Source organism: Falco punctatus, assembly GCF_963210335.1.
Source record: "Falco punctatus genome assembly, chromosome: 3".
In the NCBI taxonomy this organism is placed as follows: domain Eukaryota; kingdom Metazoa; phylum Chordata; class Aves; order Falconiformes; family Falconidae; genus Falco; species Falco punctatus.
Genome location: NC_137582.1, coordinates 104,140,577 through 104,158,527, shown reverse-complemented (window position 1 = coordinate 104,158,527; position 17,951 = coordinate 104,140,577). Strand labels below are relative to the sequence as shown.

At 64.7% G+C, this 17,951-nt stretch overlaps 3 protein-coding genes and 2 long non-coding RNA genes across 8 annotated transcripts in view; 3 read left to right on the top strand and 2 right to left on the bottom strand.

Annotated features, from left to right (window-relative positions):
- The window catches only part of LOC308061125 (ETS domain-containing transcription factor ERF-like), a gene marked incomplete at its 3' end in the record, with an annotated part of 11,087 nt that extends 10,877 nt beyond the window's left edge, over nucleotides 1-210 (top strand). The window contains 1 exon segment of the mRNA XM_080380676.1: nucleotides 163-210. Within this exon segment, the coding sequence (XP_080236802.1) occupies nucleotides 163-210 (48 nt within the window).
- A 467-nt stretch (nucleotides 211-677) lies between these two features.
- Nucleotides 678-4,356, top strand: LOC308060664. Its single transcript, XR_013926838.1, has 4 exons — nucleotides 678-746; nucleotides 1,180-1,254; nucleotides 2,607-2,640; nucleotides 2,911-4,356. It is a non-coding gene; the product is annotated as an uncharacterized lncRNA (long non-coding RNA).
- A 1,515-nt stretch (nucleotides 4,357-5,871) lies between these two features.
- On the top strand, nucleotides 5,872-9,842 carry LOC308060663 (uncharacterized protein). Its single transcript, XM_080379663.1, has 8 exons — nucleotides 5,872-5,930; nucleotides 6,135-6,189; nucleotides 6,381-6,428; nucleotides 6,657-6,728; nucleotides 7,984-8,019; nucleotides 9,061-9,135; nucleotides 9,249-9,297; nucleotides 9,640-9,842. Exons 1-8 carry the CDS (start codon nucleotides 5,925-5,927, stop codon nucleotides 9,662-9,664), a joined length of 366 nt encoding a protein of 121 aa, XP_080235789.1. The 5' UTR covers nucleotides 5,872-5,924; the 3' UTR covers nucleotides 9,665-9,842.
- Nucleotides 9,843-9,975: 133 nt separating this feature from the next.
- Nucleotides 9,976-14,320, bottom strand: LOC308060662 (uncharacterized protein). 3 transcript variants are annotated; one of them, XM_080379661.1, is made up of 6 exons: nucleotides 14,143-14,320; nucleotides 12,819-12,932; nucleotides 11,966-12,022; nucleotides 11,750-11,872; nucleotides 10,837-10,947; nucleotides 9,976-10,167 (listed from the first exon to the last, which is right to left on the bottom strand). In XM_080379661.1, exons 3-6 carry the CDS (start codon nucleotides 12,017-12,019, stop codon nucleotides 10,084-10,086), a joined length of 372 nt encoding a protein of 123 aa, XP_080235787.1. In that variant the 5' UTR covers nucleotides 12,020-12,022; nucleotides 12,819-12,932; nucleotides 14,143-14,320; the 3' UTR covers nucleotides 9,976-10,083. The 3 variants fall into 3 exon arrangements, 2 of the variants coding, with proteins under 2 accessions (XP_080235787.1, XP_080235788.1); XM_080379662.1 differs by having other exon boundaries at nucleotides 10,885-10,947; XR_013926837.1 differs by lacking the exon at nucleotides 9,976-10,167 and adding an exon at nucleotides 10,179-10,406 and having other exon boundaries at nucleotides 10,439-10,947.
- Nucleotides 14,321-14,557: 237 nt separating this feature from the next.
- LOC308060665 lies at nucleotides 14,558-17,377 on the bottom strand. Of its 2 annotated transcripts, XR_013926839.1 has the most exons (3): nucleotides 16,918-17,377; nucleotides 15,769-15,902; nucleotides 14,558-15,686 (listed from the first exon to the last, which is right to left on the bottom strand). It is a non-coding gene; the product is annotated as an uncharacterized lncRNA (long non-coding RNA). The 2 variants fall into 2 exon arrangements; XR_013926840.1 differs by lacking the exon at nucleotides 16,918-17,377 and having other exon boundaries at nucleotides 15,769-16,257.
- Nucleotides 17,378-17,951: the final 574 nt, after the last annotated feature.

Genomic DNA, 17,951 nt, shown 5'->3' with positions numbered 1-17,951 from the left:
TGGGTTGGGGGGGGTGGGGGGGGTGCTGGGTGCAGAAAGGGGGTGCAGGGGGGTCAGGATGGGTGCTGGGGAGTTGCTGGGGGTTACAGGTGGGTGCAGGGTGGTGCAGGATGGGGGCTGGGAGGTGCTGGGGGTGGGGGCTGGGTGCGCATGGCTCCGCAGTGCGTGTGTGGCCGCGCGTGGCGCTGCGGCACGCGGCGCCGCGTGTGAGCCCAGACCCGCGGGGGGGGGGGGGGGTATGGGGGGGTGCGAGTGCAAGGGAGGGGTGGGAGGGGGCTCATTCCGCTCCAGAGTGAACAGCGGCCCCACCCCTCCCCCTCCCGCCCCTCCCCCCCCTCCCGGGACCATCATTCCGCTCCAGAGTGAACAGCCCGCGGGGACCCCCAGCTCCTTGCCCCCCGCCCCGCGGCGACCCCCAGCCCCTCCCCACCCCCCCCGGCTGCTGAGTCAGCGCCTGGGTTGCCCCTCCCCCACGTCTGGGACACACCCACCCCACCCCCTAAATCCCGCCCTCCCCCACCTGGGACGCCCTCAATTTCCCCCTCCCCTACCTGGGACCCCCAATTCCCCCCCTCCCCCACACCTGGGACCCCCAAATCCCCCCCCTCCCCCACCTGGGACCCCCAAATCCCCCCTCCCCCACCTGGGACCCCCCAAATCCCCCCTCCCCCACACCTGGCCCCCCCAACAGCCAGGTCCCCTCCCCCCCCCAGAAGCTGCCCGGGCCAAGGACCCCTTCAATTACGGTGAGATTTGGCGGGGGGGGGGGGGGAATTTGGGGTTCGGTGGGTCCTTGGAGGGATTTGGGGGTTTGGGGGGGCTGGGAGTGTGTTTGGGGGTACAGGGGTGCTGGGGGAATTGGGGGTTCAGGGGGTTATTTGGGGTTGGGGGGAAGGTGGGGGGTCAGAGTAGATTTGGGGGTACCGTGGGGGGGATTTGGGGGGGATCTGGGGGTACAGGGGTGGTTTAGGGGTACGAGGGGGTTGGGGTGCGTGGGGGAGGGGGGTTGGAGGTTCGGGGGGCGTTGGGGGTGCAGGGGGGATATTTGGGGGTGCAGGGGCACATTTGGGGGGGTGGGGGGGTTTGGGGGTGCGGGGGGTTGGGGGTGTGGGGGGACCTTTGGGGGTGCGGGGGGGTTTGGGGGTGCGGGGGGACATTTGGGGGGTCTCCCTCCCCCAGACTACGAGACGCTGCGGCTGGTGGGGCTGGTCCTGGCCATCGCCATGTTCGTGCTGGGGTCCTCATCGCCCCTCAGTGAGTCCCCCAAAACTCCGCACCCCAAAACCTGCCCCCCGCACCCTCAAATGTCTCCCCTGCACCCCAAAACCCCACACACCCCACAATCCCGCACCCCCAACCCCCCTGCACCCCAAATATCCCCCCGCACCCCCAACCCCCCCACCGCACCCCGAAATATCTCCCCCGAACCCCAATCCCCCCCAACCCCCTGCACCCCAAAACCCTCTGAACCCAAAAACCACCGGCACCCTCAGGATCCCTCCCCACACCCCCAAATATCCTCCCTGCACCCCAGCCCCGCCCCCAAAAATGCCCCGAACCCCCAAAACCCCAAGCACCCCAACCCCCCCGCACCCCAAAACCCCCCGAACCCCAAAACCCCGCACTCCCAACACCCTCCCACCAGCACCCCAACCTGCCCCCTGCTCCCCAAAATATCCCCCCCTGCAGCCCAACACACACCCCCCTGGCACCCCCAAGCCCCCGAACCCCAAAATCCCGCACCCCAACCCCCCCAGCACCCCAAACCCCCCCCCGGACCTCTCCCCACCCCGGGGTCCCCCAACCCCCCCTTGACACCCCAGAATCCCCCCTGGGACCCCCCCAAATCCCCCCTGAGCCCCCCAAAATCCCCCCTGGGACCCCCAAATCCCCCACGCCCACCCCCTCAAATTCCCCCTTCACACATGGGACCCCCTAAATCCCCCCTTGAACCCCCAAATCCCCCCTAAGCCCTCCCCAAATCCCCCCTTGACACCCAGAATCCCCCTTGACCCCCAAATCCCCCCTGGCCCCCCCCCCAAATCCCCCCTTGATACCCCAGAATCCCCCTGGGACCCCCCATGTCTCCCCTGGGCCCACCAAATTCCCCCGATCCCCCCCCAAATCCCCCCTTCCCCCCCCCAAATCTTCCTTGACACCCCAGAATCCCCCTGGGACCCCCCAACTCCCCCTTGAGCCCCCCCCCACCCCCTCCGGCACCTCCAAATCCCCCCGAGTCCCCCCAAATTCCCCCCCTGGATCCCCAAATCCCACTTGACACCTCAATATCCCTCCAGGACCCCCAAATGCCCCCTGACCCACCCCCCAAAATCCCCCTTGACACATGGGACCCCCTAAATCCCCCTGCCCCCCCCCAAAATCCCCCCTTGGACCCCCAAATCCCCCCTGCTCCCCCTCCCCCAAATCTCCCTTGATACGTGGGACCCCCTAAATCCCCCCTTGGACCCCCAAATCCCCCTTGACACCCCAAAATCCCCCTGAGCCCCCCCCAAATCCTCCCCAGCACCCACCACCCCACAACTCCACGTTGCAGGGGGGTGTACCCCCCAATCTTGAGGTCACCACCCCCCATTTCCCCCCCCCAGGTAAGAAGTTCAAGTGCAAAAAGGCGGAGCCCAGGTGAGACCCCCCCTTAAAATGGGGGAGGCGGTAACCCCCATATTGGTGCCCCCCCCCATGGGACCCCCATATTGGGGGGGGCAACACCCCCCTCCCAAATTGGGGGCCCCCCCTTGACCTCCCTGCCCCCCACAGCCCCCAGACCCCCGGCAGCCGGCCAAGACCCCCAGTAAGTTGTTTTTTTTTGGGGGGTGGTAGGATAGGGGGGGATGGGGGGGTGTCTCCTGCCCCCCCTGCCCCCCCCCCCCTAATTCTCTCTTTTCCCAACAGCCCCCGCGGCCACAGCGTAGCCCCGCCCCCTTCGACGAGAGCCACGCCCCCTCCCCAGCCTGGGTCCCCCCTGGTGCATGCAGCCCCCCCCAGTTAAAAATTAAAGGGGGGAGGGGGAAAGGGGGTCCCCCCTATAGAGCCAAGGACCCCCCCAAAAAATGGGGGGACACCCCCTTAAGGAACCACCGCTGAAGAGCAAAGGGCACCCCTCCCCAATAACCGGGGACCTCTCCCCAAAACAGGGGACCCCTCCCCAAAACCGGGGATACCTCCCCAAACCGGGGACCCTCCGAAAATGCGGGACCCCCCCCCAAATTGGGGACCCCTCCCCAAAATCGAGGAGCCCTCCCATGACTCCCCCCCAAAAAAAAAGGGGGGGACCCCAAAAAGGGGGAGGACCCCCCCAAAAGCACCTTCACACTTGGGGACCCCTCCCAAGACCACAGGAGCCCCTCACCCATAACGGACCCCCCCCTAAAATTGGGGGACCCCTCCCCAAAATTCTTCCTTTCCCCCCTAATTAAGGGACCCCCATAACTGGGGACCCCTATTAAATGGGGGGGGCAATAAAGTGGGAAAGACCTGAAGTGGGGGGGAGGGTCTCGCGGGGGCGGGGGGAGGTTTTGGAGGCCCCCCAAAGTGCCCCCCTCCCCGCACATGGAAATAAAGGAGACGTTTCATAACTGCCGCTGGGGGGCGCTGCTGGGGCGGGGGGGCGGGGCTTGGGACTATAGGGGACCCATGTGGCTGAGGCTATAGGTCACCCACTTGACCATGGCTATAGGGGCCCCAGGGCTATAGGAGCCCAAGCCCCCGGGGCTATGGGGGACCCACATATCTGGGGCTATAGGGCACATGGGGCTATAGGGCCCCCAGGGCTATAGGGGACCCACATGTCTGGAGCTATAGGGGCCCAGGACCCCCGGGCTATAGGGGACCCACATGGCCAGGGCTATAGGGGCCCAGGCATCCAGGCCTATAGGGGACCCATGTGGTTGGGGCTATAGGGGCCCAGGATCCCAGGGCTATAGGGTATCCCCATGTCTGGGGCCATAGGGCACATGTGGCTATAGGGCCCCCAGGTCTATAGGGGACCCGTGTGGCTGGGGCTATAGGGGCCCAAGACCCCAAGGCTATAGGGGATGCCCGGGGCTGTGGCTATAGGGTACTTGGGGCTATAGGGGCCCCAGTGCTATAGGGGCCCAAGCCCCCAGGGCTATAGGGGACCCACATGTGGGGGGCTATGGGGGCCCAGGACCCCAGGGCTATAGGGGACCCCCAGGACTGGGGCTATAGGGTACTTGGGGCTATAGGGCACCCAGTGCTATAGCAGCCCAAGTCCCTGGGGCTATAGGGGACCCACGTGTCTGAGGCTATAGGGGTTCCATGTGGCCAGGGCTATAGGGGACCCACATGTCTGGGGCTATAGGGGACCGAGGGCTATAGGGGCCCAGGATCACAGGGCTATAGGGGATCCCCAGGGCTGGGGCTATAGGGTACTTGGGGTTATAGGTCCCACAATGCTATAGGGGCCCAAATCCCTGGGATATAGGGGACCCACGTGGAGGGGACTATAGGGGCCCATGCTTCTGGTGCTATAGGTGACCCCAGGGCTGGGGCTATAGGACACCCCCTTGGCTGGGGCTAGAGGGCCCCCAGGACTATAGGGGACCCACATGTGGGGGGCTATAGGGGCCCAGGCATCCAGGCCTATAGGGGACCCATGTGGCTGGGGCTATAGGAGCCCAGGACCCCAGGGCTATTGGGGACCCCCAGGACTAGGGCTATAGGGTACTTGGGGCTATAGGGCACCCAGTGCTATAGGGGCCCAAGTCCCTGGGGCTATAGAGGACCCACATTTCTAGGGCCATAGGGCACATGGGGCTATAAGGCCCCCAGGTCTACAGGGGACCCGTGTGGCTGGGGCTATAGGTGCCCAAGACCCCGAGGCTATAGGGGATGCCCAGGGCTGTGGCTATAGGGTACTTGGGGCTATAGGGGCCCAAGCCCCCAGGGCTATAGAAGACCCACATGTCTGAGGGTATAGGGGACCCCCAGGGCTGGGGCTATAGGGGCCCAGGACCCCAGGGCTATAGAGCATTCATGTATCTGGTTATATAGGGGACCCATGTGGCCAGGGCTACAGGGGACCTGGGACTATAGGGGACTCACGTGGTTGGAGCTATAGGGGACCCATGTGGCCAGGGCTATAGGGCCCCTGGTGCTATAAGCCCCCCCTGGTGCTATAGGGCCCCTGGTGCTATAGGGGCCCTGGTGCTATGGGTCCCCTGGGGGTATAGGGGACACCCGGGGCTATAGGGCACCCCCCGTGCTATAGGCCCCAGGGCTATAGGCCCCCGGTGATATAGGGCCCCAGGGCTATAGGTCACCCCCAGCACTATAGGCCCCCGACGCTACAGACCCCTGGCACTATAGGGCTGCCAGGGCTATAGGGCCCCAATGCTATAGGACCCCAGGGTTATAGGTCACCCCCAGTGCTATAGGCTCCCAACGCTATAGGGCCCCAATGCTATAGGGCCCCAGGGTTATAGGTCACCCCCGGTGCTATAGGCCCCCAATGCTATAGGCCCCCAGCACTATAGGGCACAGGGCTATAAGGCCCTGGCACTATAGGTCCCCTGGTGCTATAGGCCCCTGTGGCTATAGGCCCCATCCGGCACTATAGGTCCCCAGTGCTATAGGTCCCCAGCGCTATAGCCCCCCCTGACAGCGCTATAGCCCCCCCTGACTATAGGGCCCCCAGCGCTATAGGGCCCTGGCTCTATAGGGCACACCCGTGGCTATAGGCCCCCTCGGCTATAGGGCCCTGGCTCTATAGGGCCCGAGGACTATATGGCACACCTGGCTATAGGGCCCCATGGCTATAGGGCCCTGGCTCTATAGGGCCCCCGCTATAGGCCCCCCCCGGCAGCACAGGATTTCCTGTGGGGTGGAGCCGCGGGGCCCCCCCTCCCCCCGCCCATCCCCCCCCCGGCCCTGCCCTGCGCCGCGCCATGAGGGTGAGCTCCCCTCCCCCCCCCGTACCCCCCATCATTATCACCCCGGGGGTGGGTGGCTGTCCCCCCTCGCCCCCCCAATTCCCCTATAGGGGACGCTATAGGGCCCGGATGCCCTTGGGTGGGGCCGGGGCGCGCGACACCCCATCCCCCCCCCCCCCCCCCCCGCCAGTCCTGGCCCCCCCCCAGCCCTGCCACTCCCCCCAGCTCCCGCTGCCCCTCTGGCTCCTGACCGTGACCTCGCTCGTGACCCCGGGCCAAGGTGAGACCACGACTCCCCCCCGGGGCTGGGGAGGCTTTGGAGGGGGGGAAGGGGCCCGATCCCTGCGGCTTGGGGGGGGGGGGGGGAGGGGTCTTATCCCTGCCCCCCCCGGGGCTGGGGGTTTTTGGGGTGGGGAGGGGCTCGACCCTGTACCCCCCCAAGCCCCCCGGACGCCTCTGTTCCCTTCCCAGTATGGACCAGTTCGACCCCGCTGGCACCCACAGCTGCCTCCAGTCCAGGTGAGGGGGGAGGGGGGGGGCACTGGTTTGTACTGGTCTACACTGGGAGGACTGGGGTGTAGTGGGGGGTGGGGTGGTGGTGGTCCATAGCAGTCCATACTGGTGTGGAACTGGGAGGACTGGGCTGTGGGGGTGTAGACTGGTAGCAGTGGCCTGTGCGGCTCTGTACTGGTCTAAACTCGTCTATACTGGTCTGAACTGGAAGTGTGGTATGTGTGTGTGTCCCAGGGGTACAGACCGACCCCTCCCCCCACGACCCTCCTGACCCCAAGAGCAGTGGGACACCTGCCCCACCCCCTGGTGAGTGTTGGCCCCTCCCCCATGTCTGGGACCCCCCCCAACATCTGGGGACCCCCCCGGACACCTGGGACACCACCACCCCCCCCCGGGGATCCTCCTCATGCCTTGCCCCCCCTCCCAAGTCTGGGACCCCCCCCAAAACCTGGGACCCCCCCCGAACACCCGGGACCCCCCTCCCTGGCAGGGGACCCCCCCAACATCCGGGGATCCCCCGGACATCTGAATCCCCCCCCCGTCCTGGGACCCTCCCACATCTGGGACACCCCTCCATGCCTTGCCCCCCCCCCCCCCAAGTCTGGGACCCCCCCCCAAAACCTGGGACCCCCCCTCCCTGGCATAGGACCCCCCCAGACATCTGGGATGCCCTCCATGCCTGCCCCCCCCCAGGACCCCTCCCCAAAAGCTGGGACACAGGGGGACATGGGGACCCACAGGGGGACATGAGGGGGACACAGGGACACAGAGGGACACAGGGGGACCCACGGGGGGACATGGGGGGGACACAGGGACATGGAGGGACACAGAGGGACATGTAGAGGACGTGGGGACACACACAGGGACATGTAGGGCGACATGGGGACACATGAGGGGGACACGGGGGGGGGACATGGAGGGACACAGGGGGACATGGGGGGACACACAGGGACATGTAGGGGGACATGGGACACACAGGGACGTGGGGGGACATGAGGGGACATGGGGGACACGAGGGGAACATGGGAGACACGGGGGGACATGAGGGGATGTGGGGGGGACATGGGGACACACGGGGGGGACACAGAGGGACACGGGGACATGGGGGGGACACGGGGGGACATGGGGGGATATGAAAGACATGGGGACACATGGGGGGGGACGTGGGGGGACATGGGAGGGACATGGGGGCCACACGAGGGGGGGACATGGAGGGACACAGGGGGACATGGGGAGCCATGGGGGGACACGGGGGACAGATACAGAGGGACACAGGGGGGCATAAGGGGATATGGGGACACACACAGGGACATGGGTATACATGGTGGGGACACGGGGAGGACATAGGGACATGGGAGGGGACATGGGGACAAATGGGGGGACATCGGGGGACACGGGGGGGGCCGGGGAGGACACGGGAACAGGGGTCACATGGGGACACGTGGGGACACTTGGGGACATGGGGTCATAATGGGGGACATGGGGACACGGGGGGGGGGGGGGGGGGGGGGCTGTGCCGGCTGACCCCTCCCTTCTCCCCCCCCCCCCCCCCCCCCGCCAGGGGACGATGGGAACCCGAAGGATGAGTTCTACTACGGTCAGTCCTCCAGCCCCGCCCCCCGCCGGAGCCCCGCCCCTCCCATGCCCAACCCCGGCCCCCGGCCCCTACCTGCCACAAGCCCCACCCCCTTCCTAAAGCCCCTTGTTTGCTTGCCCTAGCCCCGCCCCATTACAGCTCTGCCCCACACCAGGCCACGCCCACCTCAGCTGCTCCACCCCCTCCTTAAATCACCGCCCCTTTCCCATTCATGGGGCGGAGCTTTTCCCACCCCATAGCCCCACCCATGGTGCTACGCCCCTCCCCAGCCATAACCCTCTGTGAAACCACGCCCCTCCCTAGCCACGCCCCTCCCCAGCCATGCCCCCAACCATACCCTTCCCCAGCCACGCTCCCATAACCCTCTGTGAATCCACACCCCCAAAAGCCACGCCCCTCCCCAGCTACGTCCCTCCCAAACCACACCCCTCCCCAGCCATGCCTTCCGTTAAGCCACGCCCCAACAAGCTCCGCCCCTCCATGAAACCACGCCCCTCCCCAGCCATGCCCTTCCCTAACCACGCCCCTCCCAAAGCCCTGCCCCTCCACAAAACCACACCCCTCCCCAGCCACATTCCAGCTAGCCACGCCTCACCCAGAGCCACGCCCGCCGCCACATCGCAGTCCCTCACAAAGCCACATCCCCAAACCACGCCCCTCCCAAGCCACGCCCCTCCATGAAACCACACCCCTCCCCAGTCATGTCTCTCCCTAGCCACACCCTTCCCTAACCATGCTTCCAAAAGCCCCGCCCCTCCACAAAACCACACCTCTCCCCAGCCACATTCCAGCTAGCCATGCCCCTCCCAAAGCCATACCCCCACCGTGGCCCCCCAAAAGCCATGCCCCAAGCCACGCCTCTCCCAAGCCCCGCCCCTGCAAGCCACACCCCTCCATGAAACCACACCGCCTCCACCCCTTACAGCTCCTTTACCCCCTTCGACGACCCCTGCCCCTTTTCACCCTCCACTCCTTTTCGACCCCCCACCCCTTTTGGCCCCGCCCTCTGTGACCCCTCCCCCTCTGGCCCCGCCCCCCCAGACTACCCATCCCTGCGGCGCTGGGGGCTGGTGGTGGCAGCCGCACTCTTTGTCACCGGCATCGGCGTCATCGCCTGTGAGTGATGCCCCTCCCCCCCCCGGGGCCCCTCGGGGTCAGAGGTCACCCGTGCGCTGGGGGCCCCTCCCCCCTTCACCCCCCAACGTTCCTCTCTCCCCTCCCCCCCCCAGGTGGGAAGTGCGGGAAGCCCCCCCACTGCCAGGGCCGGAAGAGGAAGAAGTGAGATCCCTCCCCCACCCCAGGGGACCCCTCCCCTCACCCCCCCCTTGGGTTACCCCACCCCTCCCCCCATAACCCCCTGCAGTCTTGGGGATCCCCACTTAAAGGGCCCCTCCCCCCATGGGTGACCCCTCCCTTCCATGGCTTACCCCTCCACCCCATGGGTGACCCCTCCCCCTCTGGGTGACCCCTTCCCCACCATGGGTGACCCCGCCCCCCCATGGCTGACCCCTCCCCACCCCGTGGGTCACCCCTCCCCCCTTGCAGCCTCCCCCTAGAAGCCCCACCCCTTTTTGCCTCCCCACCCCCACCCTGCCCATGTGACCTCCCCTCCCCCCCCAGCGCCTACGACATCACCCAGATCTGAGGCCGCCGCCCCTCCCCCACCCTGCTGAAGGAAGAGAGGGCGGGGCAAGGACAGAAAGCCCCGCCCCCTCGTGAGGCCCCGCCTCGCCGCTGCGCTGGACGCTCCACCCACTTTTCATTAAACGAATCCTCCCCCACGTGGCTGTGATGTCACCAGGGGGGAGGAGCCAACAGTGTCAGTGCTGCGTGCTGATTGAGCGGCTGGGGGAAGGCAAGAGGCGGGGCTGGGCACCACAGAGAGGGCACTGATTGGCCAGTGGGGGCGGTGGGGCCAGGCAAAGGCAGAGAGGCTGCTGATTGGCCAGCAGGACCCTCCCCATGAGCTCAGCCAATAGGATGATGGTGGGGGGGTGGAGCCCTGGATGGCCACGCCCACCCTAAGCAGAGGTGGCAGCGCTGGGGAGTCCCGGTCTTTGGTCTTTATTGAGGGGCGGGGGTGGGGAGTGGGGCCTCGCTTAGCCCCGCCCCCGCGCTGGGCAGCGCCGTCTGGTAGACCACCACAGGCTGGGGGAGAGGAGGGGGCGGGGTCAGCAGGAGGCGGGGCATGCTACGCCCCCTTCCCCTTATAGGGCATCGTGGCCCCACCCCTTCCCCTTATATGGCTAACAGCCACCCTGGCCATGTATCTTCCCCTTAGAGGGCACCCAGGCCCCACCCCCTTCTCCTTATAGGGCACCCAGCCATCCTGGCCCCTCCCCCTTCCCCTTTTATGGCACCCAGCCATCCTGGCCCCGTGTCTTCCCCTTATAGGGCACCCAGGCCCCGCCCCCTTCACCTTATATGGCACCCAGCCATCCTTGTCCTGCCTCCTATCCCTTACATGGCATCTAGCCATGCTGGCCCCGCCCCCTAAACCTTGCACCCAGGCATCCTGGCCCCACCCCCTTCCACTTCTATGACTCCCAGACCCACTCCCTATTCCTTATATGGAGCCTAGTCCCCGCCCCCTACTTCTTATATGGCACCCAGCCATCCTGCCCCCACCTCAGGCCCTGCCCCCTCTCACCGGCCGGCACCACCCCCTCTCCCAGGGCCCCACCCCCCACTCACCGCCCCTCCTCGCTCTCCTGGCCCCGCCCCTCTTGGTCCCCGCCCTTGCTCAATGGTAGGCCCTGTCCCGCCCTTCGGGCCCCGCCCCGGGCCTCGCCCCCCATGGGCCCCGCCCCCGCTCACCGGCTGGCCCCGCCCCGCCCCCCGGGCTGCTGCCACGGCTCCCGTCACCGTTAGCGCCGCCCCCGCCGCCGATGACGTCATCAGCAACAGCTGCGTCCCCAACACCACGCCCTGTGCGGGGGAGGGGGCGAGGTGCGAGGCCTGTGAGGCTCCGCCCATCGCGGCTGGCCACGGCCCCTCCCTCCCACGCGGCGCCCCCTGCCGCTGAGAGGAGGGGCCACAGACCCAGAGCCCAGCCCCCAGCCCCCCATAGCGCCCCACAGTGCCCCATAGATCCCCCCATAGAGCCCCACAGACTCCCCCACAGCCCCCCCATAGTGCCCCATAGACCCCTCATAGCGCCCCACAGCCTCCCATAGCCCCCCATAGCCCCCCATAGAGGCCCCATAGCCCCCCCAAAGCCCTACAGCTGCCCCATAGCAGCCCCATAGCCCCCATAGATGACCCATAGCCCCCCGAGGACCCCTAAAGCCCCCCAAAGCCCCATAGCTGCCCCATAGTTTCTCAAAACCCCATAGCCCCCCATGGACCCCCCCACCCTTCTGGCCCCTCAGAGTGGCCCCATGGCCCCCCCCATAGCCCCATAGCTGCCCCATAGCCCCTCAAAGCCCCCTAAAGCACCCCAAAGCCCCATAGTTGCCCCATAGCCCCTCAAAGTCCCCCAAAGCCCCATAGACCCCAAAAGCCCCTTAGCCCCCCATGGCCCCCCATAGCCCCATAGCTGCCCCATAGCTCCCCAAAGCCCCATAGCCCCCCATGGACCCCCCAATCCCCCATAGCCCCCCATGGCCCCCCATAGCCCCATAGCTGCCCCATAGTCCCACAAAGCCCCATAGCTGCCCCATAGGCCCTCAAAGCCCCAGGGACCCCTATGGACTCCCCATAGCCCCCATAGCCCCATAGCCCCCCTTACCTGCATGGGGGGTCCCACGCGGTGGCATGTGGGGCAGCCATAGGGCAGGAGCACCCCCTGCAGCACCAGCTCCAGGAAGGAGAAGATGGCACCCAGCACCCCCAGCACCAGCCCTGCCCGTGCCTGCACCGTGGGGCAGCGTGTCACCCCCTGGTGTCACCCCCCCTGCTGCCCCATAGCGTGCCCCACACGTGTCCCCATCCCCCCCCAACTCACCAGCTTCACCGAGGGTCTCTGTGCCATCGCCACCAGCACCACCCCTGACACCATCAGCTGGGGGGGTGGGGGGGCAGGTGTGGGTCAGGGGCTGCCCCATAAGTGTCCCTGCCCCATAAATGCCTCCCCACCCCATAACTGCCTCCCCCTCCATATGTCCTCTCATAATCCCCACCCTGCCCCATCAGCCCCCATCACATATGTGCCCCCCCATAACCACCCCCCTGTCCCATAAGTGCCCCCCTGCCCCATAAGTGCCCCCTGACACCATAAGTTCCCCCCTGCCCCATAAGTGCTTCCTCACCTCATAACTGCCCCTCTGCCCCATGTGTCCCCTCCACCCCATAATCCCCACCCTGCCCCATCAGCCCCTCACCCCATAAGTGCCCCCCCATAACCACCCCATTGCCCCATAAGTGCCCCCCACCCATAAATGCCCCCCCGCCCCATAAGTGCCACCCTGCCACATAAGTGCCACCCTGGTCCATAAGAGCCCCTCCCCCATAAGTGCCTCCACACCCCATAATTCACCCCCGTGCCATACCTCCCACCCTGCCCCATCAGCCCCCCACCACATAAGTGCCCCCCATAACCACCCCATTGCCCCATAAGTGCCCCCCAACCCCATAAACACCCCCTTGCCCCATAGGTGCCCCGTGCCCATAAATGCCCTCCTGCCCCATAAGTGCCTCCTCACCCCATAACTGCCCTCCGGCCCCATAAGTCCCCCCCCACCCCATAATTCCCACCCTGCCCCATCAGCCCCCCACCCCTTAAGTGCCCCCCCATAACCACCCCCTTGCCCCATAAGTGCCCCCCACTCATAAGTGCCCCCCTGCCTCATAACTCTCACCAGGGTGCCGGTGCCCAGGGGGACCCCCAGATGGGCCCCCAGCAGGTCCCTCAGGGCCACCAGGAGGGTCCCACCCAGGGCCACCTGCAGCGCCCCCAGCAGCACCTGCGTCACCTGCGGGGGCGGCGGTGGGTGGGGGCAGGGCCGGGGTGGGCGCGGGGCCGGGGTGGGCGCGGGGCCTGGGCCGGCCCCACCCACACGCCCTTACTCAGCCTCTACTCCCCTCCCTCACTCCTTCCCTCCTCACCCCCTATGCACTGCCTACTCCCACTCACCCCTACACCCCCTACTCAGCCTCTACTCACCCCCTATTCATCCCTGCTCCCCCTTACCCCTACACCCCCTACTCAGCCTCTACTCACCCCCTATTCATCCCTGCTCCCCCTTACCCCTGCACCCCCTACTCAGCCTCTACTCACCCCCTACTCATCCCTGCTCCCCCTCATCCCTACACTCCTACTTGCACCCTACTCACCCTACTCCTACTCACCCCCTATGCACCCCTACTCACTGCCTACTCACCCTTCACCCTACACGCCTACTCTCCCCTTAGATCTACCCACACCTACTCACCCCCTACTCCACTCACGCTTATTGTCCTCCCATCTCTTACCCCACTCACCCCTTCTTCCTACTCACCCCTGTGCACCACCTACTCACTCCCTACTCCCCTACATCCCTACACCACCCTATTCCTCCCCTACTCACCCCCCATGCACCATCTACTCACTGCCTACTCCCCCTTTCCCCACACCCCCTACCCACCCCCTCTGCACGCCTACTTACTTCCTGCTCCCCCTTACCTCTATACCCCCTACTCACCCCAATGCACTGCCCACTCACTCCATACTCCCCCCTTACCTACACCCCCCTACACCCCAACTACTCAGCCCCTATTCGCCATCAAAACCTGCCCCTACTCCTAGCTCACCCCCCCTTAGCCCTACTCACCCCCTACTCACCCTTATGCACCCCTTACTAACTCCATACTCCCTACTCACCCCTACACTGCTTCACTCACCCCCTACTCACCCTCATGCACCACCTACTTACTCCCTAATCCCCCTTTAAACCCTACAGCCCCCCCACTCACCCCCTATGCACTGCCTACTCACTCCATACTCCCCCATACCCCTACAACCCCCCTACCCCATCCCCTACCCACCCCCTACTCACTCCCTACTCCCCCCTTAACCCCTACACTCCCTACTCACCCCTTTACTCCTACTCACCCAGCTCACCCAGCAATCCCCCCTCCCCCCCGGCCCTCCCCCTCCCCCCCCCCCCCCCCGGGCAGTTACTTCACAGGTTACTCCCCACTTACTCCCAGGGCCAGGGGCTCCCCCCCACAAGCGCCGGCCGCTCTTACCGGGGGGCCCCAGGCCCGACCCCCCCGGCACGATGTGGGTCAGCAGCACCACCCCCTCCATTGCGCGCTGCACGGGGGGGAGGATGGGCAGCGCCGCTGGCCTTGAACCCCGGGGGGGGGGAGGGGAACACCCGTCCTGCCCCGCCCCCCTCTCCCCCCCCCCCCCCCCCCCCCCCCGCCAAGGGAGGGGAGAAGAGGGGATGCAGGTGTCCCAGCCCCTCCCCCACCAGGGCCACTGGGTGACCACCCCCCCCCCAGCGCCCCTCCCCCCACCCCTGGAAGTACCCCTCCCCCCCCACCCAGTGCACCTGGGCACCTGCCAGCCCCTCCCCCACCCCACCCCCTCACCAGGCCCAAGGGCTCCGCGGGGTCAAATCACAAATTTTAATAGTTTTTCCAATTTTTGAGGAGAAAAACGGCAATTTGGGGGGCCGAGGCTCCGGCAGAGGCCCCGACCCGAGTTTCAGGTGAAAACCTGGGATTTGGGGCCAAACATGATTTTTGGGGCCAAACTGGGGGTTTGAAGCAAATCCCGTTTTTCTAATGGACCAGTCGGTTTTAGGGCAAAACCCTGGATTTTAGGGCAAGACGCTACTCGGGGTCAAACTCCCCCTCCCCTCCTCCATTTTGGGGTCAAAACCTGCCATTTTGGGCCTTTTTTCTTCCAGAGGAGAAAGAAACACAAACCCACATAAAAAAAACAAGTTTTGGGGTCGAAGCCAAGTTTCAGCACTGAAAAATTTTAACCCTATTTTGGGGGGAGAAAAGGCGGTTTCAGGTCAAAAGGAGCTTGGGGGCCAAATTCCCATTTTGAGGAGAGGGAGGAAAGGCCATTTTGGGGCTAAAAATCCTGATTTGGGGGCAAAAAGGCTCTTTTTTGGGTAGCTGAGCGCTGCTTTGGGCCTGCAAGGCTGATTTTGGGGCTAAAAATCCTGATTTGGGGGCTAAACCTCCTGATTTTGGTGCAAAAAGGCCCTTCTTTTGGCAGTTGAGCACTGTTTTAGGCCTGAGAGGCCCATTTTGGAGCTAAAAATCTTTATTTGGAAGCTAAAAATGTTGATTTTGGTGCAAAAAGGCCCTTTTTTGGGCAGCTGAGCACCGTTTTGGGCCTGTGAGGCCCGTTTTGGGGCTAAAAATCCTGATTTTGGAGCAATCCACCTCATCTTTCAAGGGCAAATGGTGGGTTTTCAGTCACAACACCATTTGGGGGCTAAACCCATCATTTTGGGGGCTAAACCAAACATTTTGGGGGCTGAAACCAATATTTGGGGCTAAAAGCAACATTTTTGGGGCTAAAACCAGCATTTTTGGGGCTAAAAACAGCATTTTTGGGGCTGGGCAGGGCCGCCCCCCTTCACCAGTGCCACTCGGGGCCCCCCCAGGGTGACGATGGCCGGGGGGGGCCAGATGATGTAGGTGGTGGTTGCTGCCAGCGGCAGTGACTTCATCGGTGATGTCATCGGTGATGTCATCGGTGACGTCATCGGTGGGCAGGCAGCCTGCAAGGCGAGGTGTTCTGCGAACAGCCCCACCCCTCCCCAAAGCCCCAAATTCACCCCAAAATCGAGGACCTCGACCTACCTGCGGTTTGGGAGGGGACTTCTTCTGGGGGTGGCGGCAGCGCCGGTGACCCCGACCTTCACCCCGACCTTCACCCCGACCTTCACCCCGGCGCCGACACCGGCACCGGCAGAGTCGCCCCATGGCCCCCCCACCTGCGCCCCGAAAACCCCTGTCACCAAAAACGGCTGGAGTGGCCCCCAAATGGGCTCGGAGTCCCCCAGGGTATCCCCAAACGCCCCCCAATCCCCCCCAGACTGCCCGAAACCTCCCCAAACCACCTAAGTGACCCCAAACCAGCCCAAATGCCCCCAATCACCTCAAAATCCCCCAAATACAACAAAAAAGCCCCGAATCGTCCCCAAACACCCCTGAATCACCCCAAAACAGCCTAAATTCTTGCAAAATATTGCCAAATCCCCCCGAATCCCCCCCAAAACATCCCGGGATCACCCCAAAGCTCCCCCAAACAACCCCCAGATCCCCCCAAATACCCCAATTCCCACAAAATATCCCAGAATCCCCCCAAAACACCCCCAAATCCCCCCTGAATCCCCCCAAACACCCAAAATACCCCTAAATCCCCCCCAAACACCCTCGGATCACTCCAGAGCTCCACAAAACATCCTGGTATCACCCCAAAGTTCCCCGAAGCAACCTCAAAATCCCCCAAATCCCCCAAATCCCCTCAAAACAACCCCCAAATCCCCCCAAACCACCCCCAAATCTCCCCAATCCCCCCAAAATCCCCCAAACCACCCCAAAATTCCCCAAATCCCCCCAAACAGCCCCCAAATTTCCCCAAATATTACCCCCAAATTCTCCCAAAACACCCCAAATCACTCCCAAACACCCCTAGATCACCCCAAATCCTCCCCAAACACCCCAAAATCCCACAAAATATCCCCAAATCCCCCCCAACACCCCTAGCCTCCCAAAACATCCCCGTGTCCCCCCCAACACCCCAAATTACCCCAAAACATACAAAATCCCCCCAAAACTGCCCCAAAGGAACCCCGAAATCCCCCAACCCCGCCCCCCAAAAATGCTCCACCCCCCAAACACCCCAAAATGCCCCGAATATCCCCCCCAAACTCTCACACCCCCCCAAATGCCCTGAGAACACCACAACCCCCCCCACCCCCCCTCCACCCCCCTCTTTGCCTGAACCTGGCGGGTTTCACCCCAAAGCACTGCTCGGCTGGTGGGGGGTGGGGAACGGTTTATAGGGGTGCGAGGGGGGGGTGGGGCCCCCCAAACCCCGCCCCGAACCCCCAAACCCCTCATTGAGCCCCAAAACCCGTAATTGACCCTGAATTCCTGTGGGAACCCCAAAACCAGTCCGGGTACCCCAAAACCCGTCCCCAACCCCAATCCCCCCCCACCCCCCATCCCAATCCCCTTAACTCCGCCCCAGAACCCCCAAACCCCACTCTTGAGCCCCCAACTAGGTCAGGGCACCACAAAACCCATCGCTGAACCCCAAAATCCTTTACTTGAGCCCCCAAACCGGTCCGGGCACCTCCAGCCCCACCCCCGAACCCCCAAACCTGTTGTTGACCCCAAGTTCCTGTGGGAACCCCAAAACTGGGCCAGGTACCCCCAAACCCGCCCCTGAACCCCAAAACCCGCCCCCAACTTCCCTTAACCCCGCCCCACCCCCCAACTCCCACCCCTGAACCCCCAACTAGGTCTGGACTCCAAAACCCATCACTGAACCCCAAAACCCTTTAATTGAGCCCCAAAACCGGTCCGGGCACCCCCAGCCCCGCCCCCGAACCCCCAAACCTGTCGTTGACCCCAAATCCTTATGGGAACCCCAGAACCGGTCCGGGCACCTCAAAAAACACCTGAACCCCAAACCCACCCCCAAACCCTTAAATCCCTTTAACCCCGCGCCTGAACCCCCAACCCCCCACCCTCTCCCTGAACCCCCAAACCCCTCATTGACCCCAAATTCCTGTGGGAACCCCAAAACTGGGCCGGGAACCCCAAAACTCGCCCCTGACCCCCCCCCAACTCCCCTTAACCCCGCCCCATCCCCCAACTCCCACCCCTGAACCCCCAACTAGGTCGGGGCACCCCAAAACCTGTCGCTGACCCCCAACCCCCCTCCACCCCCCACCCCCAAATCCCCTGAATCCCCAAACCGAACCCCTGAGCCCCAATTAGGTCCGGGTACCCCAAAACCCATCGCTGAACCC

Excerpts from the sequence above, each read along its gene's own strand:
- LOC308060663 (XM_080379663.1), top strand. Across the intron at positions 6,190-6,380 it reads GCTCGTGACCCCGGGCCAAG|TATGGACCAGTTCGACCCCG; the intron begins GTGAGACCACGA and ends TTCCCTTCCCAG. Across the intron at positions 8,020-9,060 it reads GAAGGATGAGTTCTACTACG|ACTACCCATCCCTGCGGCGC; the intron begins GTCAGTCCTCCA and ends CCGCCCCCCCAG.
- LOC308060662 (XM_080379661.1), bottom strand. The coding sequence starts at position 12,019 with ATGGTGTCAGGGGTGGTGCTGGTGGCGATGGCACAGAGACCCTCGGTG. Across the intron at positions 10,948-11,749 it reads GCGTGGGACCCCCCATGCAG|GGCGTGGTGTTGGGGACGCA; the intron begins GTAAGGGGGGCT and ends TCCCCCGCACAG. Across the intron at positions 10,168-10,836 it reads GGGCGGGGCGGGGCCAGCCG|CCTGTGGTGGTCTACCAGAC; the intron begins GTGAGCGGGGGC and ends CCTCTCCCCCAG.